Here is a 23,963-nt window from a genome sequence, read left to right as displayed (position 1 = left end):
ATTGAGATGGGACGCCATGTTGCATTTGGAGAGCCACTGATGTGACTAAACATTAAAACCCCCCACAAGTGACACCATTTTGGAAAGTAGACCCCCTAACGAACTCATCTAGATGTGTTTTGAGAGCTTTGATCCCCCAAGTGTTTCACTACAGTTTATAAAGCAGAGCCGTGAAAATAAAAATTATTTTTTTTTCCACAAAAAAAAATTTTTAGCCCCCAGTTTTGTATTTTTCCAAGGGTAACAGTTGAAATTAGACCCCAAAAGTTGTTGTCCAATTCGTCCAATACGCTGATACCCCATATATGGGGGGAACCACCGTTTGAGCGCATGGCAGAGGTCGGAAGGGAAGGAGCATCATTTGGAATGCAGACTTAGATGGATTGGTCTGCAGGCGTCACATTGCGTTTGCAGAGCCCCTAATATACCTAAACAGTAGAAACCTCCCACAAGTGACCCCATATTGGAAACAAGACCCCCAAGGAACTTATCTAGATGTGTTGTGAGAACTTTGAACCCCCAAGTGTTTCACTACAGTTTATAACGCAGAGCCATGAAAAGAAAAAATCTTTTTTTCCACAAAAATTATTTTTTAGCCCCCAGTTTTGTATTTTTTCAAGGGTAACAGTTGAAATTAGACCCCAAAAGTTGTTGTCCAATTTGTCCTGAGTACGCTGATACCCTCTATGTGGGGGGTACCACCGTTTGAGCGCATGGCAGAGGTCGGAAGGGAAGGAGTGTCATTTGGAATGCAGACCTAGATGGATTGGTCTGCATGCATCACATTGCGTTTGCAGAGCCCCTAATGTACCTAAACAGTAGAAACCCCCCACAAGTGACCCCATATTGGAAACTAGACCCCAACGAACTTATCTAGATGTGTTTTGAGAACTTTGAACCCCCAAGTGTTTCGCTACAGTTTATAACGCAGAGCCGTGAAAATAAAAAATCATTTTTTCCCACAAAAATTATTTTTTAGCCCCCAGTTTTGTATTTTCCCATGGGTAACAGGAGAAATTGGAACTCAAAAGTTGCTGTCCAATGTATCCTGAGTACGCTGATACCCCATATGTTGGGGTAAACCCCTGTTTGGGCGCACGGGAGAGCTCGGAAGGGAAGGAGCACTGTTTTACTTTTTCAACGCAGAATTGGCTGGAATTGAGATCGGACGCCATGTCGCGTTTGGAGAGCCCCTGATGTGCTTAAACAGTGGAAACCCCCCAATTATAACTGGAACCCTAATCCAAACACATCCCTAACCCTAATCCCAACGGTAACCCTAACCACACCCCTAACCCTGACACACCCCTAACCCTAATCCCAACCCTATTCCCAACCGTAAATGTAATCCAAACCCTAACCCTAACTTTAGCCCCAATCCTAACCCTAACTTTAGCCCCAACCCTAACTGTAGCCTTAACCCTAGCCCCAACCCTAACCCTAGCCCTAGCCCCAACCTTAGCCCTAGACCTAACCCTAGCCCTAACCCTAACCCGAATGGGAAAGAAGAAATAAATACATTTTTTTAATTTTTTAATTTTTCACTAACTAAGGGGGTGATGAAGGGGGGTTTGATTTACTTTTATAGCGGGGTTTTTAGCGGATTTTTATGATTGGTAGCATTCACACACTACCACATTTTGAGAGCTATAATTTTTCCATATTTTGGTCCACTGAGTCATGTGAGGTCTTGGTTTTTGCGGGATGAGTTGATGTTTTTATTGGTAACATTTTCGGGCACGTGACATTTTTTGATCGCTTTTTATTCCGATTTTTGTGAGGTAGAATGACCAAAAGCCAGCTATTCATGAATTTCTTTTGGGGGAGGCATTAATACCGTTCCGTATTTGGTAAAATGGATAAAGCAATTTTATTCTTCGGGTCAGTACGATTACAGCGATAACTCATTTATATCTTTTTTTTTATGTTTTGTCGCTTTTATACGATAAAAACTATTTTATAGAAAAAATAATTATTTTTGCATCACTTTATTCTGAGGACTATAACTTTTTTATTTTTTCTTTGATGATGCTGTACGGTGGCTCGTTTTTTGTGGGACAAGATGACATTTTCAGCGGTACCATGGTTATTTATATCCGTCTTTTTGATCGCGTGTTATTCCACTTTTTGTTTGGCAGTATGATAATAAAGCGTTGTTTTTTGCCTCGTTTTTTTTCTTCTTTGCGGTGTTCACTGAAGGGGTTAACTAGTGGGACAGCATTATACGTCGGGTCGTTACAGACGCGGTGATACTAAATATGTGTACTTTTATTGTTTTTTTTTACTTAGATAAAGAAATGTATTTATAGGAACAATATATATATTTTTTTTATTTTTGGGGGGAATTTTTTTAAATTTTTTTTACACATGTGAATATTTTTTTTTTACACTATAACATTGCCCCGGGGGGGGCATCATGTTATAGTGTAAGATCGCTGATGTGACAGTTTGCACAGCACTCTGTCAGATCGGCGATCTGACGTGCACAGCTCCTCCAGGCTTCCCGGCCCCTGCTCTGAGCAGGCACAGTGAATCCACCTCCCTGCAGGACCCGGATGCAGCAGCCATTTTGGATCCGGGCCTGCTGCAGTGAGGAGGAGGTAAGAGACCCTTGGAGCAACGCGATCACATTGCGTTGCTCCTATATCAAATAATCAAAAGATTGGGCGCACTGCCATATAGTAATCAGAATATGTCATGGGTGCAACATCAGTAATAAACATAACTCAGTAATAAACATAATTTGTTTAGACAAGAAAGAAAAGCATTACTGCAAAAAAGTTGTACACCAACAATAATGAACAGTCAGATGTAAAAAAGATAACACGCTGATTTTATTGAACAGTTCATAAACACCACAAACCATTAAAACATAATTAAAAAATACATACACCATCCAATATACACAGGTGATAGAGACCATATACCAGTATGATCCAAAAACCCAGATATAACCTAATGGCTCATGAGGAGATGTGCAAAGCCCCTGTCCTGGGCAGTATGGTACATAAATCATATATGCACATTGAACAACCATGTGCGAAGAATAGAAGACAGTGCCCAAAGAAATATATAGGGCTTGAGCTAGCCAAAAGGGTTTAAGGGTCACCTATACTTAAAGGTATTGAGCTAGGTCTCATAGGTATATGCGGAGGAGACCCCCCATAAAGATACAACCTGGAAATGGAGCGATGCCCACACGTATCGCCTGGCGAGCAGGCTTCGTCAGGGAAGATGCCAGCAGAATTGTTCAACAGCTATAAATCGCGTTGCTCCGGGGGTCTCAGGGAAGCATGCAGGGAGCCCCCTCCCTGTGCAATGCTTCCCTATACCGCCGGAACACTGCGATCATGTTTTATCACAGTGTGTCGGGGGTTAATGTGCTGGGGGCGGTCCGTGACCACTCCTGGCACATAGTGCCGGATGTCAGCTGCGATAGTCAGCTGACACCCGGCCACGATCGGCCGCGCTCCCCCCTCGCATATGACGTACTATCACGTCGGTGGTCATACGGGCCCACCCCACCTCAATGGGATAGTACGTCCAATGTCAGAAAGGGGTTAATAAGCGGATGCACAAATACTCTGTGGCCAATATACAAACATATACAAATACACTATGCTTAAGCTCCACTAATACATGTAAAAACCTTTAACTCCTCGTTTAACTTTTTTTTTATCAAAAAGTGTAGAAGTCAACTAATAAAAACCTCTGAAAACTTCACCCTACACTAGTTATTCATTAAAATCTTGGGTAAAGGTGACTTAGGTAATTGGAATACTTACTTGGAACCCCAATCTAAGTTTTACTATGAATAAAGATGAAAATAATTGTTGGTCTGATCTATTTAAAGGGCCACTGTCACCCCCCTCCAGCCGTTATAAACTAAAAGAGCCACCTTGTGCAGCAGTAATGCTGCATTCTAACAAGGTGGCTCTTTTAGTTTTAGGTTCAAGCATACCCCAAATAAAACGTTTTTATACTTAGCCACAATTCCTGTCTCTAGCCAGGTAGGCGGGTCCTCACTCCCCAGCTTGGCCAGCCCCTCTGCCGTCACTCACATCTTCCTGCGCTTTCGGCGCCGCCCCATCAGCGCTGTTATCGTTTCAAATCCGGCGCCTGCGCAGTGTACTGGTGTCCTGCGCAGACGCAGTAAGCTCTGGCCGTCTGATGTAATGGCTGATACCAGAGAACAAAAGACATCCACAGAACACCAGGATGGATCTGCTGCACAGCAAATAGCTGTAGGACCTGCGATGATGTCACTGCCATGTGATTGCCCTAATCGCAGGTCCTACAGCTATTTGCTGTGCAGCAGATCCATCCTGGTGTTCTGTGGATGTCTTTTGTTCTCTGGTATCAGCCATTACATCAGACGGCCAGAGCTTACTGCGTCTGCGCAGGACACCAGTACACAGCGCAGACGCCGGATTTGAAACGATAACAGCGCTGAGGGGGCGGCGCCGAAAGCGCAGGAAGATGTGAGTGACGGCAGAGGAGCTGGCCAAGCTGGGGAGTGAGGACCCGCCTACCTGGCTAGAGACAGGAATTGTGGCTAAGTATACAAACGTTTTATTTGGGGTATGCTTGAACCTAAAACTAAAAGAGCCACCTTGTTAGAATGCAGCATTACTGCTGCACAAGGTGGCTCTTTTAGTTTATAATGGCTGGAGGGGGTGACAGTGGCCCTTTAATCACCAGATTTACAAATTTGCAGGTCTGTTAGCTAAAATTGGAAAATTGGTTTCCACATAATTCATTAAAAGTTAGTGCGAAACCTAAAAAATCATTTCACCAATGCATTCTTATGGTGGACCAACAGTAACACCTATTTGAAAATCAGAAATACACTCTGTTAGGTGTCGAGTTCCCGCCGCTGCACAGGAGGAATCTCGAACCCTGTCTGCTGCGGTCTCCCATCCTCCTCCAGCCGCAGTGGAATCTGCTCAGCGGAGACGTCGGTCCCAGCATCTGGCTCAGTCTGATACTGTGCGAATGGTTAGTGTTGCCTTTCCAGGCTCTGCCCTTGTAGCCAGCACTGGTCAGCGGCGAACAGGGTGGGATTCATTATTTCTCTTCTGTTGGACAGGGTGTTGGAGTGGGCTACATGCTGTGGGAGCACAAAGATCATGTGGTGCAGAGTGCTCCTCGGCTCCTCAGTTTTTGAGCACTCTGAAACAGGTCTTTTTAGGAGCTCGAGTCACCCATGATACGGCGCTCCAACTGCTGGCATTGACTCAGGGTTTGTCCATGGTCAGCCATTTTGCCGTCCACTTTCGGACTTTAGCATCCGAGCTGCAGTGGCCGGATAAAGCCCTCATCCCGGTATTTTGGAGGGGGCTGGCTGACCATGTGAAGGATGCTTTGGCCACTAGGGAGATTCCCCCCACACTGGAGGAGTTCATAGCAGTATCAACTCTCATCGACCTTCATTTTAATGAGCGAAGGTTGGAGCAAGCCCAGTGTAGGCACAGGTTTCGGCTGGCTCTCACCTTCACCAAACCTCTGGAATCTTCGGTCCAGGTGTCTGAGTCACATGAGGCCATGGCGGTGTCGCGAGCGGGATCTAAGTCCCGGACAGCTCGCACACTTAAGGTCTGTCATGCTTGCTGGTAGTCAGGACACCTTGCCTCCAGGTGTTCTCGGTGGTCGGTAAAACGTCAGCGTCTAGTGGTAGTCGGAGGATGTACACTAGACACGGCGATGTTTTCCTCCAAATTGTCCTTCAAGGGGACAATTATCTTAGGCCCATCCACTCTTATGGTAGAGCTTTGCGTGGACCCCAGGGTGGTGGGAAATTTTATGTCATCTGATTTCGCCCAACGACACGCAATACCCCGGTGATGCTCGCCAAACCTGTGACCGTTCGAGTGGTAAATGGGTCGATACTACCCTCACAGATTACACACCAAACCATTCCATTCACTCTTTCCATGTCTCCATCTCATCAGGAGATTATTTCCCTACTAGTCATTCCCAAGGGAATTGATGAGGTCTTGTTGGGGATGCCATGGCTACTTTACCCCCTGCCGGTGGCAGACAGGTCCTGAGAGACGGTTGGGATGGATTTCGTGGTGGGCTTACCTAAGTCTCGTAGCTGCACCATTATCTGGGTAGTTACCGATCATTTTTCTAAAATGGTGCACTTTGTGCCGCTTCCATGGTTACCTTCTGCACAGGCCTTGGCGGCGTTGTTCATTAAACATATTTTCCATCTACATGGCATTCCCGACAAAATTGTCAGTGACCGGTGTCCCCAGTTCGTGTCTCGATTTTGGAGAGAGCTCTGTTGTTTACTCAGCATTGAGCTGAATCTCTCTTCTGCATACCATCCTCAGATGAATGGGTTGGTAGAGAGGGCCAACCAGACTCTGGTGACATACCTGCAACATTTTGTCTCTTCTAGGCAGGATGACTGGGCATCTTTGCTGCCTTGGGTGAAATTTGCTTTGAACAACGCCGTAGCCGACTCCACTGGGCAGACTCCATTTCTCCTTAATTACGGCCAGCATACCCAAGCCCATGTGCCCATGCCCGTGTCTTCCACTGATTCCTTGGTGGCAGACTGGGCAGTGGAGGCATGTGACATTTGGGACTGCACACAGGATGCCATTCTGGCCTCCAAGGAGAGAATGAGGGTTTCTGCCGATGCACACCTTGCGCCACGCTCTGACCTTCACTACTGGCGACTTAGTGTAGCTCTCTGCCTGTAACATCAGGCTGCGAGTTGAGTCCACTAAGTTTGCGCCTCACTACATTGGTCCTTTCAAGGTTCTGGAACAGGTTAACCCTGTGGTCTACTGTTTGGCTATTCCTCCGTGCCTTAGTATCACCGACACCTTTCATGTTTCCCTCTTAAAGCCCGTCTATATGTCCCGCTTTTTTGAGTCATCTGCCGGGACATCGGGTTCATCCACGGATGAGTGCGAGGTGAACTCTATCTTGAGGTGCAAGGTGGTACGTCGCAAGAAGTAATATCTGGTGGACTGGAAGGGTCATGGCCCAGAGGACAGCACCTGGGAACGGTAGAGCACATTCGGGTTCCGCTGCTCATTGCAGCCTTTGAGCGTAGCGAGTCTCAAGGAGGAGGGGGCCCTAGGAGGGGGGTAAAGTTAGGTGTCGAGTTCCCGACGCTGCACAGGGGGAATCTCGAACCATGTCTGCTGCGGTCTCCCATTCTCCTCTAGCTGCAGTGGAACCTGCTCAGCAGAGACATCGATCCCAGTGTCTGGCTCAGTCTGATACTGTGTGAATGGTTACTGTTGCCTTTCCAGGCTCTGCCCTTGCAGCCAGCACTGGTCAGCAGTGAGCAGCTCTTCTGGGACTAAGTCCTGCTTTTCACGCACTGAGCATGCCCACGGGAGGACATCTCATTGGAGGTCGGTGGTCACATGCTCAGGCCCTGTTGCATCTCCTATTGGTCCACCAAGAAGGTCCTGTAGAGCTGTAACTATAAAAGGTTTGCAAGGCCGCACGGCCATGCGCTAGTATCAAATGTGTTTGGCTTATGCCAGTGGATACTATACCACTCTATACATAAGTGGTGTGAGGCTGTAGCTTTGGGACTGTACACTCAGGCAGGCAGCTAGCCTGCAATTAGCCTTGGCTTAGCATCTGGTTCCTTCATATGTGCGGTTAGCGCAGAAGAGTTTCAGAGCAAGCAAAACTCTTAGTTAGGGTAATAGTTTTGTGTACAGCGCGACTCTGTGAGTCAACAGAGATCGCTTCCAGTTCACACGGGGTGAAGCTTAACCCACGTGTGAGCTTAGAGGTTATCCGCCGTCACTTTGCAGCAGATATCTCTGCACGGGGGACTCCAGGCTGCGAACGCACCTTGTAGCTACCTGCCTATACTCGGTTCGTTCCGCTAGCCCTAACAAACTCAGACTATGTTCACATGGGAAAGAATTAGTATATATTCTGTTGAGTATTTTGTCATGGAAATCTGCAACAAAATCCACAAGTATTACAACTGAGCTCCTGTTAAATTGAATAATAGCTGAGTTGCAGTTCTCAGCAAAAAACCCTACAGTGTGAAAAGTGTGAAGGTGCACCATGAAGTGATGGGATGGCTTTTGCATGACAAAATATTAACTAAGTATCCTCTGTTTTTAATGCGTATAAGAAGAATGACGTTCACGCGGTTCATGCATTCATTTATCGCAGTTTGATGATGCATAGTGTATGTATAAATGTTTTAATATTAGTCCCCCTGATATATCCAATGTTGTTGAATGCACACGTGCTGCCTGGTCCATTTGAATATAGGCAGTAGAGTGAGTTTATGAGGGTTGATTCACACATAGCAAACTTTTTTACTACAGATGTGACTGACCATAGTGAATTAAACATAGTAGATGGAAATTTTGAGATCAAAATTAAAAGAACGCCAGGGCATTGTAGCAGCAGTGTCTAAACAAAGGAGAATTTTAATGAAAATCTTGAAATTACCATGAATTGTCTGATCTAAATGAGAAACTACCTTTAAAGCTAACCTATCAGCATTAATCAGAGCCAGGCAGTGCAATTACAGCTAGGTATGTTTATCTCTGTTTATCTCTGATTAGCTCTGGAATTTTAGAGAATGCATACCTTGAAAAACAGCAGACTATAGGCAAAATGGGACTAGTCTGGCGAGAGACCTGTTAATCAACTAGAACAGTGCGGGTGGAAGCTGGCGGGGGCAGCGCTAGATTACCGTATATACTCGAGTATAAGCCGACCCGAGTATAAGCCGACCCCCCTAATTTTGCCACAAAAAACTGGGAAAACTTATTGACTCGAGTATAAGCCTAGGGTGGAAAATGCAGCAGGTACCGGTGAATTTCAAAAATAAAAATAGATGCTCCATACTGTTCATTATGGCCCCATAGATGCTCCACATAAAGCTGTGCCATATAGAATGCTCTGCACAGTTCATTATGGCCCCATAGATGCTCCATAGAAAGCTGTGCCATATACAATGCTCTGCACCTTTGATTATGGCCCCATAGATAGCTGTGCCATATACAATGCCCTGCACCTTTGATTATGGCCCCATAGATAGCTGTGCCATATACAATGCTCTGCACCTTTGATTATGGCCCCATAGATAGCTGTGCCATATACAATGCTCTGCACCTTTGATTATGGCCCCATAGATAGCTGTGCCATATATAATGCTCTGCACCTTTGATTATGGCCCCATAGATGCTCCACATAAAGCTGTGCCATATATATAATGCTCTGCACCGTTGCCCCATAGATACTCCACATAAATCTGTGCCATATATAACGCTGCTGCTGCTGCTGCAATAAAAAAAAAAAAAAATCACATACTCACCTCTCTTGCTTGCAGCTCCTCAGCGTCCCGTCCCGGCATCTCTCCGCACTGACTGATCAGGCAGAGGGCGGCGCGCACACTAGTACGTCATCGCGCCCTCTGACCTGCACAGTCAGAGCTAGAGGATGCGAAGACAGAGCGGTGCCCGGCGTGTGGAACGCGGACAGGTAACTATGAGATACTTACCTGCTCCCGGCATCCCTGGCTCCTTCTCCCGGACAGCTGGTTTCCGGGTGCCGCAGCCTCTTCCTCTGTCAGCGGTCACCGTTACGGCGCTGATTAGAGGAATGAATTTGCGGCTCCACCCCTATGGGAGTGGAGTCCATATTCATTTCTCTAATGAGCGGTCCCACATGACCGCTGAACAGGGGACGAGCTGTGGCACCGAAGACCGTGGGACGGGCAGGGGGAGCGCCAGGAGCGCCGGGACTAGGTGAGTATGCGACACGCTCTCTCCCCCTCACCCGCCTACCCCACCGCCGACCGTGACTTGAGTATAAGCCGAGAGGGGCACTTTCAGCCCAAAAATTTGGGCTGAAAATCTCGGCTTATACTCGAGTATATACGGTAGTCAAGTCTATTCCTATGGTCCATTTCAGGCTTTTCAAACTATGTTTTTTTCTGAAACGCCAGTGGTTTTCAAATAAACATCTGGCATCAATCTTGGTAGCCAGTCTCACATTCATGCTGCGCATGGTTTGGGCAGCATGAATCAAGTGATAAGTAGAGATGTGCGAATCTTTTAAGGTTCAGTTCGGTTACGAACAGCGAACTGATGTTTGCCGAATGTATCCAAACCCCATTTAATTGGGAGGCAAATCAAACTCATATACAAGACCTTCAGGGAGGCCCAAAAGCATCCGAAACAGCTCAAATAAGGGGTAGACATCAGGAAAAGTGGCATCAATTGACCCAGAGTATAAAAATAATAATTTTGCACTCGTGGATGTATGGGACGGGACCAGCATTTCTAGCTTAAACATTGATCAGTAACAGATGGATTAATGGCAGGTGTAGGTCTGGCGCTCTGAGAGGTCTGCCAAATCCAGGCAACACACATGAAGGAGACCCAACCTTGAGTCCAAACATTTCCAAAAATTTAGGGTCAGACATGGGGAAAGTGGCATCAATTGACCAACAGTAGAAATTTTAGACTGGCGCAGCAGTCAGGTATGAGCCATGCATGAGACAGGCTCTTGCCCAGCATTTACAGCTTTGAATTAAAGTTAAAATTTAGAGGTGGGTGAGGGACTGGTGTAGATCCGCTGTACTGGGAGCCTTGCCAAATTCATGCGACACACATGAAGGAGACCCAACTTGGAGTCAAAACATTTTTTAAAATTAGGGGCAGACACCCAGAAAAGTGGCATCAATTGACCCACAGTAGAAATTTTATAATGGCGCAGCATGGATGGATGGGGCAGGGCCTGACCCACTATTTCTATTTTACAAATTGATCAGTAAGATGTGGATGATTGACAGGTGTAGGCCTGGTGCTCTGAGACCTCTTCCACTATAGGCATCCAAATAGATGGAGACTCAACTTGGAGTCTTCAAATTTCAAAAAATTGTCACACATCACTAAAGTGGCATCAACTTCCCCAGAGTAGAAATCATATAATGGTGCTCTGATACCTCTTCCACTATAGGCAACCCATCAAATGGACACCCAACTTGGAATCTCCACATTTCAAAGAATTATCTACAAGGCACACCGCTGTGTGGCTGTCAAGGAAAGGGAGTTGAGTAATCCATCCAGTATCAGAAGTTGTTAGTTGTCTTTTACAGGATGAGCCGATGTTTGTTCAATAGAGCTTTTAGTAACATTACTACCTATCCCGCGTACACCTCGAACTCCAAACCCATTATCTGTCCACCATGACCTCTCTTCTTCCCACTCATGTTGGATGTACCCTTCCCCTCTTTTAACCAGCTCTTTCACAACCCTAGGCCCAGATCTGTCAGTCACCTGCCAATAAATTAACAATCAGTATTTATTTGCTGAGATAGTGTGACTGGAGCACAGAATTAGCACAAAGGATTTAGATGCTGAAATGTGGACTGTTGGCTGGACAACACAATTAGCACAAATAATTTAGATGCTGCAATATTGACACGTGGCAGGAAATCAGAATTAGAACTCCAGATTTATATGCTGGAAGGTTGACACGGGATCCTATCTAGCTGAGAATAAACTGCCTAGCTAACTATCTGACTACTTGCAGCAGCCTCATTATGCTGTTAAAGTCACAAAATTAGGCCAAATCCACTTGTTCTCTTTTTATATGGAGAGAAATACATGACTTCGGTAGCCAGTGACACAAGCCATTGTGTATGGACATTGTGGGTGGTTTCTGGTCCATGATTGCTTGCCGGAGTCTATACACATAAAGTTAAGGAAAAAAAAAAGAATAACAGTCTGCCGCTCTTCTGACCTCTCCCCACTCCCTCTCCTCATTAAACACATTCCTCCCCGCTTATCATACAACACCAATAGCCTAGCCAAAGCAGTAACAAAAGCATTAGTGGAAACTTGATCATTTACTCAACTTTGAACCAATTTTGCAGATTTTTAGAAAAATGATCAGGAATCTAAACACGAATCCGAATGTGCATCGTTCATGACAAATTTGAGATAGGCAAGCATTTTCTGAACAAGTTCGCTCATCTCTAGTGACAAGTTACTTTTAACATGAAAATGACTCACAATGATAGCTAGGGCAGTAGATCATTCACACTATATGTGAGGATCTGAAGTTGCAGGTTTTAATAATCACCCAGGCAGTTTAACAATGCAACTTGTTTCCCTGGCCTATGCTCTACATGGAAGTTAAAATCCTGAAAAATTAGGAACCACCTAATCAATCAGGCATTGTTCCTTCTTATTCCTCATCCATTTCAGTGGGGCATGGTCTGACACTAACCTGAACTTCCTGCCTAAGAGGTAGTACCTTAGAGTGTCCAATGCCCACCTGATGGCCAAACATTCCTTCTCCATTCTGGAGTAATTCTTCTCAGTGATGACAAGTTCCGACTCAGTTACATTATGGGGTGCTCTTCCTCTTTCCCCTCTTGTGACAAGACAGCACCCAGCCTGACATCTGATGCATCCGTCCGGACCACAAACTCCTTGGAGAAATCCGGTGCCACCAGCACTGCCTGTTTACACAGGGTTAGCTTCAGTTCCTGGAAGGTCATCTCAGCTTCTGGAGACCACTTAGCCATAGTCGACTTTGTCACGTTAAGGAGGTCCATCAGAGAGGCAACTATCATGGTGAAGTTAGGGATAAACCGGCAGTAATAGCCACAATGCCCAGTAACGCTCTGACATGCTTCTTTGAGAGGGTTGTGGCCAACTCTGGATAGCCTCAACTTTATTTATTTGGGGATATATTTCACCCCTGCCTATGACATAGCCCAAATACTTAGCTTCCTCCATTCCCATGGCACATTTCTTTAGATTTATGGAAACCTTTCGTAGAGCATCAAGTATCACCTGTACTTTGCTCAGATGGCTTCACCAATCCTGGATGAAGATCACAATTTTATGAAGATAGGCTGCTGTGTACCTCTTGTGGGCACTTAGGTTTCAGTCCATGGCTCTCTGGAAGGTAGCTGGTGCTCCTTGTAACCCGAATGGCATCTTTGTATACTGGAAGCATTCTTCTGGCATTGAGAAGGCAGTCTTCTACTTGGCGTCTTGGGACATGGAAATTTACCAATACCCTTTTGTGAGATCAAGGGTGGTAATTAGTGATGAGCAAGTATGCTCGTTACTCGAGATTTCTGAGCATGCTCAGGTGATCTCCAAGTATTTTGAGCATGCTCAGAGATTTAGCTTGTGTGGCCACAGCTGCATGATTTGTGGCTGCTAGACAACCTGAATACATGTGGAGATTGCCTGTTTGTTAGGGAATCTCCATGTGTTCAGGCTGTCTAGCAGCCACAAATCATGCAGCTGCGGCCACACAAACGAAATCTCCGAGAACGTCCAAAATACTCGGAGATCACCCGAGCATGCTCGGAAATCTCGAGTGACCACCGTACTCACTCATCACTAGTGGTAATGTATCTAGCCAACCCTAGCCACTCAATCAATTCATCAACATGATGGAATTCTACTTTGAGAATTATGCAGCGACTGTGGCAGCAGTGATGAGCCCTGGTGCAGTATGTTCTTTTACATTGCCTGGTAAAACCAGAAATGGATGTGTTGCAAATCGCGCTTGTGAAGAGGGCACAGATAAAGGACCTCTGCACACTTCTGCACAGTTTTGCAATGGCTACCAAGATGGTTAGTGCTGACAATGCCATCATCAGCATCACTATTCCGATCATACACAGTATGGGAAATAAGTATTTGATTCCTTGCTGATTTCGTCAGTTTGCCCACTGACAAATCATGAACAGTCTATAATTTTAAGAGTAGGTTAATTTTAACATTGAGAGATAGAATAAGTATTTGATTCCTCTTGCAAACAAGACTTAATACTTAGTGGCAAAACCCTTGTTGGCAAGGACAGCAGTCAAACGTTTTTTGTAGTTGATAATGAGGTTTACACACATGTCCGGGGGAATTTTAGTCCACTCCTCTTTGAAGATCATCTCTAAATCATGAAGATTTTGAGGCTGCCACTTGGCTACTCGAAGCTTCAACTCACTCCATAAGTTTTTTTATGGGATTAAGGTCTGGAGACTGTCTAGGCCACTCCATGACCTTAATGTGCTTCTTTTTGAGCCACTCCTTTGTTGCCTTGGCTGTATGTTTTGGGTCAGTGTCTTGCTGGAAGACCCAGCCACAACCCATTTTTATTGTCCTGGCGGAGGGAAGGCGGTTGTCACTCAGGATTTTACGGTACATGGCTTCATCCATTCTCACATTGTTGCACAGTGAAGTAGTCCTGTGCACTTAGCAGAGAAAACCCCCAAAACATAATGTTTCCACCTCCATGCTTGACAGTGGGGACAGTGTTCTTTGGGTAGTAGGCAGCGTTTCTCTTCCTCCAAACACGGCGAGTTGAGTTAATGCCAAAGATCTTAATTTTTGTCTCATCTGACCACAGCAGTTTCTCCCAATCACTTACAGAATCATCCAGGTGTTCTTTGGTACATTTCAGATGGGCCTGCACATGTGCCTCTGTGAGCAGGGGGACCTTGTGGGCACTGCAGGATTTTAAACCTTTACGGCGTAATGTGTTACCAATGGTTTTCTTGGTGACTGTGGTCCCAATTGCCTTGAGATCATTTACATGTTTCCCCTGTGTAGTTTTAGGCTGATCTATCACTTTCCTCATGATAAAGGATACCCCACGAGGTGAGATTTTGCATGGTGCCCCAGATCAAGGTAAATTGACAGTAATTTTCTATTTCTTCCATTTTCTTACTGTTGCACCAGCAGTTGTGACACAAAGTGACTGTCCTAGCATGACACGACCCGAGGAGTGGTTAGTCACAAAATGGCTAAACATACAAGGGTACACAGGGAACACTTTAACAATGGTGGGCCCTGTCGGTAGGGAACGGAGAATGGACACCTCCTGCACTCACTTGAGGATGAGCCCTGCTCTTACTAATATCGCTATATGGGTTCTTTCAACCCGTCGCCGACCAGGGTGCCTAGTTCCTCACTTGCCCTGCACCTATCCCTAAGTAGGGAACTGGCAGGTGAGAGCACTGGTCCCACCGCTGCACTAATACAACACAAGGTAAGGTAAGGCAAACACCAGGGGAAAAGAAAGGAAACACAAAACAACACTTAGCTTTGTCTGCTTAATGCACCGCACAGCAGAGTAAGGCACCAAATGGCAGAGTTCAACTGAAGCACCACTGAACCCAGCAAGCTCCTGACTCCAGCTTGGATGGTCTCCCAGAGGACCTGTATAACCAACAGTCAGCTGATGACATAAGGTGACCTTATGAAGGATGGTGGGAGTGGTCACCACCCACATCAGCTGACCCAGCAGCAATTCAATGCAATGCAATAACCAGCGGCCACCGCGGGGAAAAACTGCATTAACCTCCGATGACCAGAAAGGAAAAAAATCAGAGGGAAACCAGATGTGCCACAGATCCAAACATGGATCGTGACAAGTTGTCTCCTTCTCACCCAGCATCTTACTTATGGTATTGTAGAACATTCCAGCATCATGCAGGTCTATGATCTTATCCCTGACATCCTTATAAAGCTCTTTGGTCTTGCCCATGTTGTAGAGGTTAGAGCCTGACTGATTAATTGAGTCTTTGGACAGGAGTCTTTTTTTATAAAGGTGACTATATAAGACAGCTGTCTTTAATAAAGGTAATGAGTTGATTAGGAGCATCTAACTGGTCTGTAAGAGCCAGAACTCTTAATGGTTGGTAGGGGATCAAATACTTATTTCTCACTGCAAAATGCAAATATATTTATATAATTTAGATAATGTGATTTTCTGAATTTTATTTTTGAAATTCTATCTCTCAATGTTAAAATTAACCTACCCTTAAAATTAAAGACTGTTCATGTTTTTGTCAGTGGGCAAACTTACAAAATCAGCAAGGGATCATATACTTATTTACCCCACTGTAGATGATAGAGCACACTTTGAATAGTCTGCGTGAGTAGGTGGTGGTCCCAGAGGAAGAGGTGGAAGCGTAGGAGAATGCAGACGGGATAACAATATCTCAAATTTCCAGACTGTCATCACACAGTCGGGTGCCATGGGAGGGTGGTTTACAGCAATCGAGGGGGCTAATGGTATCAGACAAAGTGTTAGTGAAGGTGCAGGAACTGAGGAACAAAAGGAGGAGGATGAAGTGAAGGACGCAAAACAGTCAGGAGATGAAGAGGATACAAATTCCCTTCCTGTTGTCTGTATGTGGCAGGAGCGAATGTAGGAAATAGCTTTCAGTGTTACCCCGCCACCAACACCCCATGGACTTGGAAGGGCCCAACATATGAGCATCTTCTTGCGGCACTATCTTCAACATGATGCCTGTATACTTGGTTGCACTCTGTTAGATCCACGGTACAAGAGTAAATTTAGGTTGATGCTTCGCCTCATGGAAAGGGACACGCGCATGCTGGAGTATCGAAACACACTTATAAGCAATCTTAAGAGTGGTCTACCCCAAGACAGCAATGAGGCACACAGTGTGCATACCAGTTCTAGAGGAACAATCCCGAGATCATGAAGTAGTCATTGCAAAAATATTAGCAGCAGCAGTGTAAGTAGCATGAACAATTTCTGTGAGTCATTTCACACATTTTTTAGACTAGCCAATGCACCTGCAGAACAGAGTACCAGTCTGACACCCTGTGAACGACTGGAGAGGATCGTGTAGGAGTATCTTGAGCTCAATATCAATGATATCGTGGGGGGGGGGGTAAGACCCTTATGCATTTTGGTCTTCAATAATGGAAAAGTGTCCTGTGCTTGCTTGTCAAGCCTAGAGGTTTTGTCATGCTCGGCAGCCAGTGTTCTCTCAGAACGTGTCTTCAGTGCTGCTGGTGGTGTCCTGACAGATAAACATATCTAGCTGTCCCCTCAAAGTGTAGACCACCTAACTTTCATCAAAATAAAGAAGTCGTGCATCTCCAATGACTTTTGCACCCTATTCATGGACTGGGCGGACTAGGCGATGGTTTAGTTTTAGTGTCATTGATCTCGCATTATTGCAGTCTGTGCCACTTCTGTGTCAAAGGCCTATTATACTGTCTATACTCTGTGGAAATTAATGCCACTTTAGTGTGCCAATCATTTTTTTAAATACTGAGACTCCAAGTTGGGTCTCCATCTGGTGGGATGCCTCTAGTAGAAGGTGTGTCATAGACCTATTATACGGTTTTAACTCTGTGAAAATTGATGCCACTTTCGTGGTTTGTGACAATATTTTTTTGAAATGTGGAGACTCCAAGTTGGGTCTCCATATGGTGCTTTCTTTGCAGTGCAAGGTGTATCAGAGGCCTATTATACTGGGTCTCCATCTGATGGGTTGCCTGTAGTGGAAGATGTGTACGAGGCCCAATATACTGTAGCTACTCTGTGGAAATTGATGCCACTTTCGTGGTGTGTGACATTCATATTTTAAAATGTGTAAGTAGGGCTCCCAGACAGGCAGGACTGCATTTACTTTCAGTCAACTACTTGTTTTACTTTCCTTATAATTTTATACAAATAGTATGTTATGAAACTGATGTTTGTGTCATCTGAGTGTGGCTGGAAAAAAATAAAACAAAAAAACAAAATTGGAGGTGTTGCGTTGCATGAGGTAACAGGGCTCCCAGCTAAGAAAGCTTACACTGCTCCCTTAACCACCAGGTCCTCATTGAAACTGCACTTCTAAACTGTAAATGCTGGCGTAGACCCTGATACCTCATGCATGGCCCAAGGCTGACTGCTGCTGCGCTATTTGCACATATCTACAGTGGGTTAATTGATGACACTTTTCATGATGTCGTGTCTGCCCCTAATTTTAGCTGTTTGGGAAGCTTTTTCTCACCCCTTAAAGGGACACTGTCACCCCCTCCAGCCGTTATAAACTAAAAGAGCCACCTTGTGCAGCAGTAATGCTGCAGTCTAACAAGGTGGCTCTGTTAGTTTTTGTTTCTGTTATTCCCACAATAAAAGTATTTATAATTTCGCTGAAATACCTCTCTTTGTACCTGGAGGCGGGTCTGAAGCCTCCTCTTAGAAGCGCCCAACTGCCGTCAGTCATCTCTTGTGTAGATTTTCGCCGCCCCCTCAGCGCTGTTATTGTGTGAATTCCGGCGCCTGCGCTCTGCTCTTCTGCCTTGCGCAGGCGCATAGAGCATTTGCCGTCCTAGCGCTGGTGCCGGGTTCCATTCTGCGCCTGTGCGGGCAGTGCGACCACCCTGTTACTGAATCCCCGCCCCGCACTGTGTTAAGCATTATGCACAGTGCGGGGCTGGGATTCGTGGGCATGCGCACTGCGCTTGTCAGACGCTCCACAGGTCCCCCGCCTTTCAGCGTTGCCGGAATATACAGGTATCCTTGCCGGCGTTTGGAACAGCCGCACAGAACAATGCTGGAAGGCGGGGGACCTGTGGAGCGTCTGACAAGCGCAGTGCGCATGCCCATGAATCCTAGCCCCGCACTGTGCATAATGCATAACACAGTGCGGGGCGGGGATTCAGTAACAGGGTGGCCGCACAGGCGCAGAACGGAACCCGGCACCAGCGCTAGGACGGCAAATGCTCTATGCGCCTGCGCAGGGCAGAAGAGCAGAGCGCAGGTGCCGGAATTCACACAATAACAGCGCTGAGGGGGCGGCGAAAATCTACACAAGAGATGACTGACGGCATTTGGGCGCTTCTAAGAGGAGGCTTCAGACCCGCCTCCAGGTACAAAGAGAGGTATTTCAGCGAAATTATAAATACATTTATTGTGGGAATAACAGAAACAAAAACTAAAAGAGCCACCTTGTTAGACTGCAGCATTACTGCTGCACAAGGTGGCTCTTTTAGTTTATAACGGCTGGAGGGGGTGACAGTGGCCCTTTGTTGTATATATGTTTGATTTGGCCTCCCATTGAATCTAATGGGGTTCGGGTACTTTAATCGAACTGTTCAGTGAACATGTTTGGCGAATATCTAAATGTTCGGAGAACCAGACTGAACCGAAGCTTGAAAGGTTAGCTCATCTCTATTCACAAGATCTCAACCCGGAGCCAATTGTTTTATTGCACCCGTGCGAGGCGATACCCGCTGTCCCCCAACTTTTGGTCGGCTCACAGCTTTTGTTTCTCCCTCTGGTATAGTAAGTAGTCACAGTCCATGCTCCTCCAGATGATGAACTAATCAACCGTAGCACTTGCAACCAGCAAAAACAAGTAGCACAATTCAAGCAGGTTTACAATGTGGTACAAATGACAGAGTCTCACCGTGCCGCAGACTCGCCGGGGATTAGAACCTCTGCATCTTCAGGGAAATCCAGGGCCAACTTCCCCAACCAGTAACACCCTCTTTCGACAGGCACCCACAGAAAGGAGGTAAGGGCAAGCTTAAGAGGCATACATACATATAATCACCAGGTGACCTGAGTGTCTCAACCTGGGTTCTCCAAACATCTTTGTGGGTTCAGTGATGGGTTTCGGAGCAGATCTGTATTCCAACAGATAGAGCAATGGATCCCTTGCACTGTCCCTGAAGAGACATACTACAGAGGGAATCAAGAGACTTTATACCCACTGCTCCCATTCGTGACATTTTTCCACAGGATTGGGGGAAGGTAGGGTGAGGTATTCCTTCTTGGTTCAATTGTTCAATTAACCTGCATATTTGTTCTAAGTTGTGTAGATTAGTAAACTGCATGGAGATGATGCAACACGTATTCAGCAGGTATTCACAAAATAAGATACAACATGTGTTAGGGCTAGCGGAATGCACCAAGTAATAGGGTGATAGATACGAGGTGCGTTCGCAGCCCGGGGTCCACCGTGCAGAGATACCTGCTGCAAGTAATGGCAGATGAACACTGAGCTCACACGTGGGTTAAACTTCAAACCGTGTGAAATGAAAGCAAGCTCTGTTGCCTCACAGAGTCGCGCTGTACACAAGGACTAAAACCCTAACTAAATGTTGTGCTTGCTCTGGAACTCTTCTGTGCTAACCGCACACATGAAGGAACCAGGTGCTAAGCCAAGGCTAATTGCCCCCACTGACGCTAGCTGCCTGCCTGAGTGTACAGCCCCAAGGCTAAACAGACTGACACCACTTACATACAGTGTGGCAGAGTATCCACTGGCAACTGCCAAACACCAGTGATACTAGCGCATGGCCGTGTGGCCATGCAAACCTTTTATAGCTGTAGCAGTTCAGGACCTTCCTAGTGGACCAATAGGAGCTGCTACAGGACCTGAGCGTGTGACCCCCGACCTCCAATGAGAGGTCTTCCCTGTGGCATGCTCAGGTGGGGAAAAGCAGGACTTAGTCCCAGGAACGCCTGCTCGCTGCCGAACAGCACTAGATATAATGGCTGAACCTGGAAGGGCAGCAGTATCCAAACGTGCAGTATCTGTCCTGGCCAGGTGCTGGGACCGACATCTCCACTGAGCAGGCTCCACTGTGGCTGGAGAAGAATAGGAGACCGCAGCAGACATGACTCGAGATTCCCCCTGTGCAGCGGCAGGAACTTGACGCCTAAGGCTACTTTCACACTAGCGTCGGGAACAACCCGTCGCTATGCGTCGGGCCGAGGTTCCCGACGCTAGCGTGGTCTCCGCCGCACAACGGGGGCAGCGGATGCATTTTTCCCACGCATCCGCTGCCCCATTGTGAGGTGCGGGGAAGTGCGGGGAGGTGGGGGCGGAGTTCCGGCCGCGCATGCGCGGTCGGAAAAAGCGGACCGTCGGGAGCAAAAAACGTTACATGTAACGTTTTTTTCTCCCGACGGTCCGCTACCACACGCCCAAGCGTCACAAAACGGACGCAACGTTTGGCAATGCGTCGCAAATGCGTCGCTAATGTTAGTCTATGACGAAAAAACGTATCCAGCAAGAACTTTTGCTGGATGCGTATTTTCGGCAAAACGACGCATTTGCGACGTATTGCAGTTAACGCTAGTGTGAAAGTAGCCTAACAACATGTGTCAACATAAAGGCTCATATGAAACAATGGTTAATTTCTCGACCTGATAACCAATCTCGTGTCTGGCTGCAGGTATACATAAGATCCAGCTTTCACATTTTGCTCTGCTTTCTGTCACTGAATAGAATCATTAATTCTGAACACTTTCCAGGAGAGAATTGTGCACATTAACCCCTTTCTGACCCCGGACGGGATAGTACGTCCGAGGTCAGAAGCCCCTCTTTGATGCGGGCTCCGGCGGTGAGCTCGCATCAAAGCCAGGACATGTCAGCTGTTTTGAACAGCTGACATGTGCCCGTAATAGGCGAGGGCAGAATCGCGATCTGCCGGCACCTATTAACTAGTTAAATGCCGCTGTCAAATGCAGACAGAGGCATTTAACTACCGCTTCCGGCCGGGCGGCCGGAAATGAGCGCATCGCCGACCCCCGTCACATGATCGGAGGTCGGCGATGCTTCTCCATTGTAACCATAGAGGTCCTTGAGACCTCTATGGTTACTGATCGCCGGTAGTTGTGAGCGCCACTCTGTGGTCGGCGCTCACAGCACACCTGCAATTCTGTTGCATAGCAGCGAAATGCTATGTAGCAGAGGCGATCAGGTTGTGCCTGCTTCTAGCCTCCCATGGCTATTGAAGCATGGCAAAAGTAAAAAAAAAAAAGTAAAAAAATGTGAAAAAAATAAAAAATATATAAAAGTTTAAATCACCCCCCTTCCGCCCCATTCAAAATAAATTAATAAAAAAAGATCAAATCTACACATATTTGGTATTGCCGCGTCCAGAATCGCCTGATCTATGAGAAAAAAAAAGCATTAACCTGATCGCTAAACAGCGTAGCGAGAAAAAAATTTGAAACGCCAGAATTACGTTTTTTTGGTTGCCGCGACATTGCAGTAAAATGCAATAACGGGCGATCAAAAGAACATATCTGCACCGAAATGGTATCATTAAGAACGCCAGCTAGGCACACAAAAAATAAGCCTCAAACGACCTCAGATCATGAAAAATGGAAACGCTACGGGTATCGGAAAATGGCGCAATTTTTTTTTTTTTTTTTTTTTTTTAGCAAAGTTTGGAACTTTTTTCACCACTTAGATAAAAAGAACCTAGTCATGTTAGGTGTCTATGAACTCATACTGATCTGGAGAATCATAATGGCAGGTCAGTTTTAGCATTTAGTGAACCTAGCAAAAAAGCCAAGCAAAAAACAAGTATGAGATTGCACTTTTTTTGCAATTTCACCGCACTTGGAATTTTTTTCCCGTTTTCTAGTACACGACGTGCTAAAACCAATTATATCGTTCAAAAGTACAACTCGTCCCGCAAAAAATAAGCCCTCACATGGCCATATGGACGGAGAAATAAAAAAGTTATGGCTCTGGGAAGGAGGGGAGCGAAAAACGAACACGGAAAAACGGAAAATCCCAAGGTCATGAAGGGGTTAAACTGATGACCAATCAAATCTCTAATAAAATACAAGAAAAAGATCACCGTAACTGGTGCTCCATGCTGGAAAAGTCTGCATTCCTTAGAACCGTGGACTCTACTCTACATCAATTGATCCAATAGTTCTTAGTCCGTGGCCATCTCCTCACATGATATACCAGAGTTCATAATTAGTTAACTCACTAAGTAACAGTTTGGCCTCACGATTTAAACTTACTCTGGTAGAAATACATGGTATTTAATTGAGGATATAGGAAAATGAATTCTTAGGAACAATTTTGAAATGTAAACACTTAGCATAGGGTTGGAACATGTTTGTAAAAGCTTATTTAATGACTACTACAGGTGCACTGTTTACACTACAATCCCTGGTTTTGTAGTTGTCTAATACCCAGAAACTTTACATAGCTCATTAAAAGCATACAGGTTACTTTTTTTTTTTACATTCTGAAGTCAGTCTCAAAAAAATTATTTTTGCAACATATTTTAGTTGACTACATTTCATTATCAGCTTATGGAAGTTAAAAAGTGTCTTCATCAACAATGTATTCTTTGATTTCATTTTTTTTGTAAATATATCTAAAAGGAGCCCAATATTTCACAAATAATATATTTTGAAAGTCATGGCTAGAGAAGCTGTGCTCCCTGAAGGTTAGCAGCTGATTCACCATCTGTCATAAGGCAGAATACCTTCTGTCTCATTTACAGTATAATTAGCATTTGCTAACACCTAACACCTTTATTCTCACACCTACAATATGCTACCATATTTTGTTTTCCAAAGTAAGATGCTGAGGCTTGAATTAGACACATATTATATTTTATTAGCATTTTTTTTCTATTTTTTCCTCTTATTACAGTTTAATTTAAGCATACATTTTTCAAAAGAAAGCATGAAAATGATTGCTCGGGAGAATCATTGTGATGTATGCTGAAAATGAATTTATTTCTGCGCATTTGTCTTTTCTAGCTCTCTACATAATTATATAGAAACATTTTCAACACCAAAGAGCGATGGATCCATTCAAACCGCTCCAAGTGTTCCTACAAGGTTGGTTCCTTCATAGTTTTAGTTTTATCATAGCAAATTATTACTTTCTGATGGAGTTGTTCACTCTTTTCCATCTGGCTCAGACGGACATGACTTCTTCTCTCGCCATGGTTTTTCTTCAGAAATTGCAAAAAAACACACACATATGACTTTTCATATTTCTAGCACAGTCTCCATCTATTCCAACCTGCACACATTCCTGGTGGTCCTACCGATACCTGAATACTGAGCCGCTGCTTCTGCATGTGTCCATATTACTGAACCTGCCGTATGGTACAAAAACAGCACTCCTCTTAGTGCCCCACATAATTGCAACAACTTTGCACTGTAAAAAGCAAAATGCCTCACTTGTGCACTCTAGATGGTAAAACAATCCTCTAGAATATGTTAATGTGCTGTGCAATTGTCCTAGAAAATAGTGCCCACATTTTGCCCCCTAGAATGTAATGTGACTTGTGTACCAATTTGACATTCACAAAGTGACAATACCCTCAGTCTCTACACAATATGTCACCATAACTCCCTTATACACAGTATGATGTCCCAACAGCTCCACTGTA

General features: G+C 45.3%; 1 protein-coding gene across 8 annotated transcripts in view; it reads left to right on the top strand.

Moving 5' to 3' along the window:
- ITPRID1 (ITPR interacting domain containing 1) overlaps window positions 1-23,963 on the top strand; it is a 270,965-nt gene that overhangs the window by 106,121 nt on the left and 140,881 nt on the right. For 7 of the 8 annotated variants that reach the window (XM_077269319.1, XM_077269315.1, XM_077269312.1 and 4 more), the window contains one exon: window positions 23,323-23,403. In XM_077269319.1, the coding sequence (XP_077125434.1) occupies window positions 23,323-23,403 (81 nt within the window). Of the gene's footprint in view, window positions 1-4,328; window positions 4,560-23,322; window positions 23,404-23,963 lie in introns of those variants that run through there. The other variant, XM_077269318.1, reaches the window with a different exon arrangement.

This window comes from Ranitomeya variabilis, chromosome 6, assembly GCF_051348905.1.
Source record: "Ranitomeya variabilis isolate aRanVar5 chromosome 6, aRanVar5.hap1, whole genome shotgun sequence".
In the NCBI taxonomy this organism is placed as follows: Eukaryota; Metazoa; Chordata; class Amphibia; order Anura; family Dendrobatidae; genus Ranitomeya; species Ranitomeya variabilis.
This window is presented reverse-complemented; position numbering and strand designations above follow the sequence as displayed.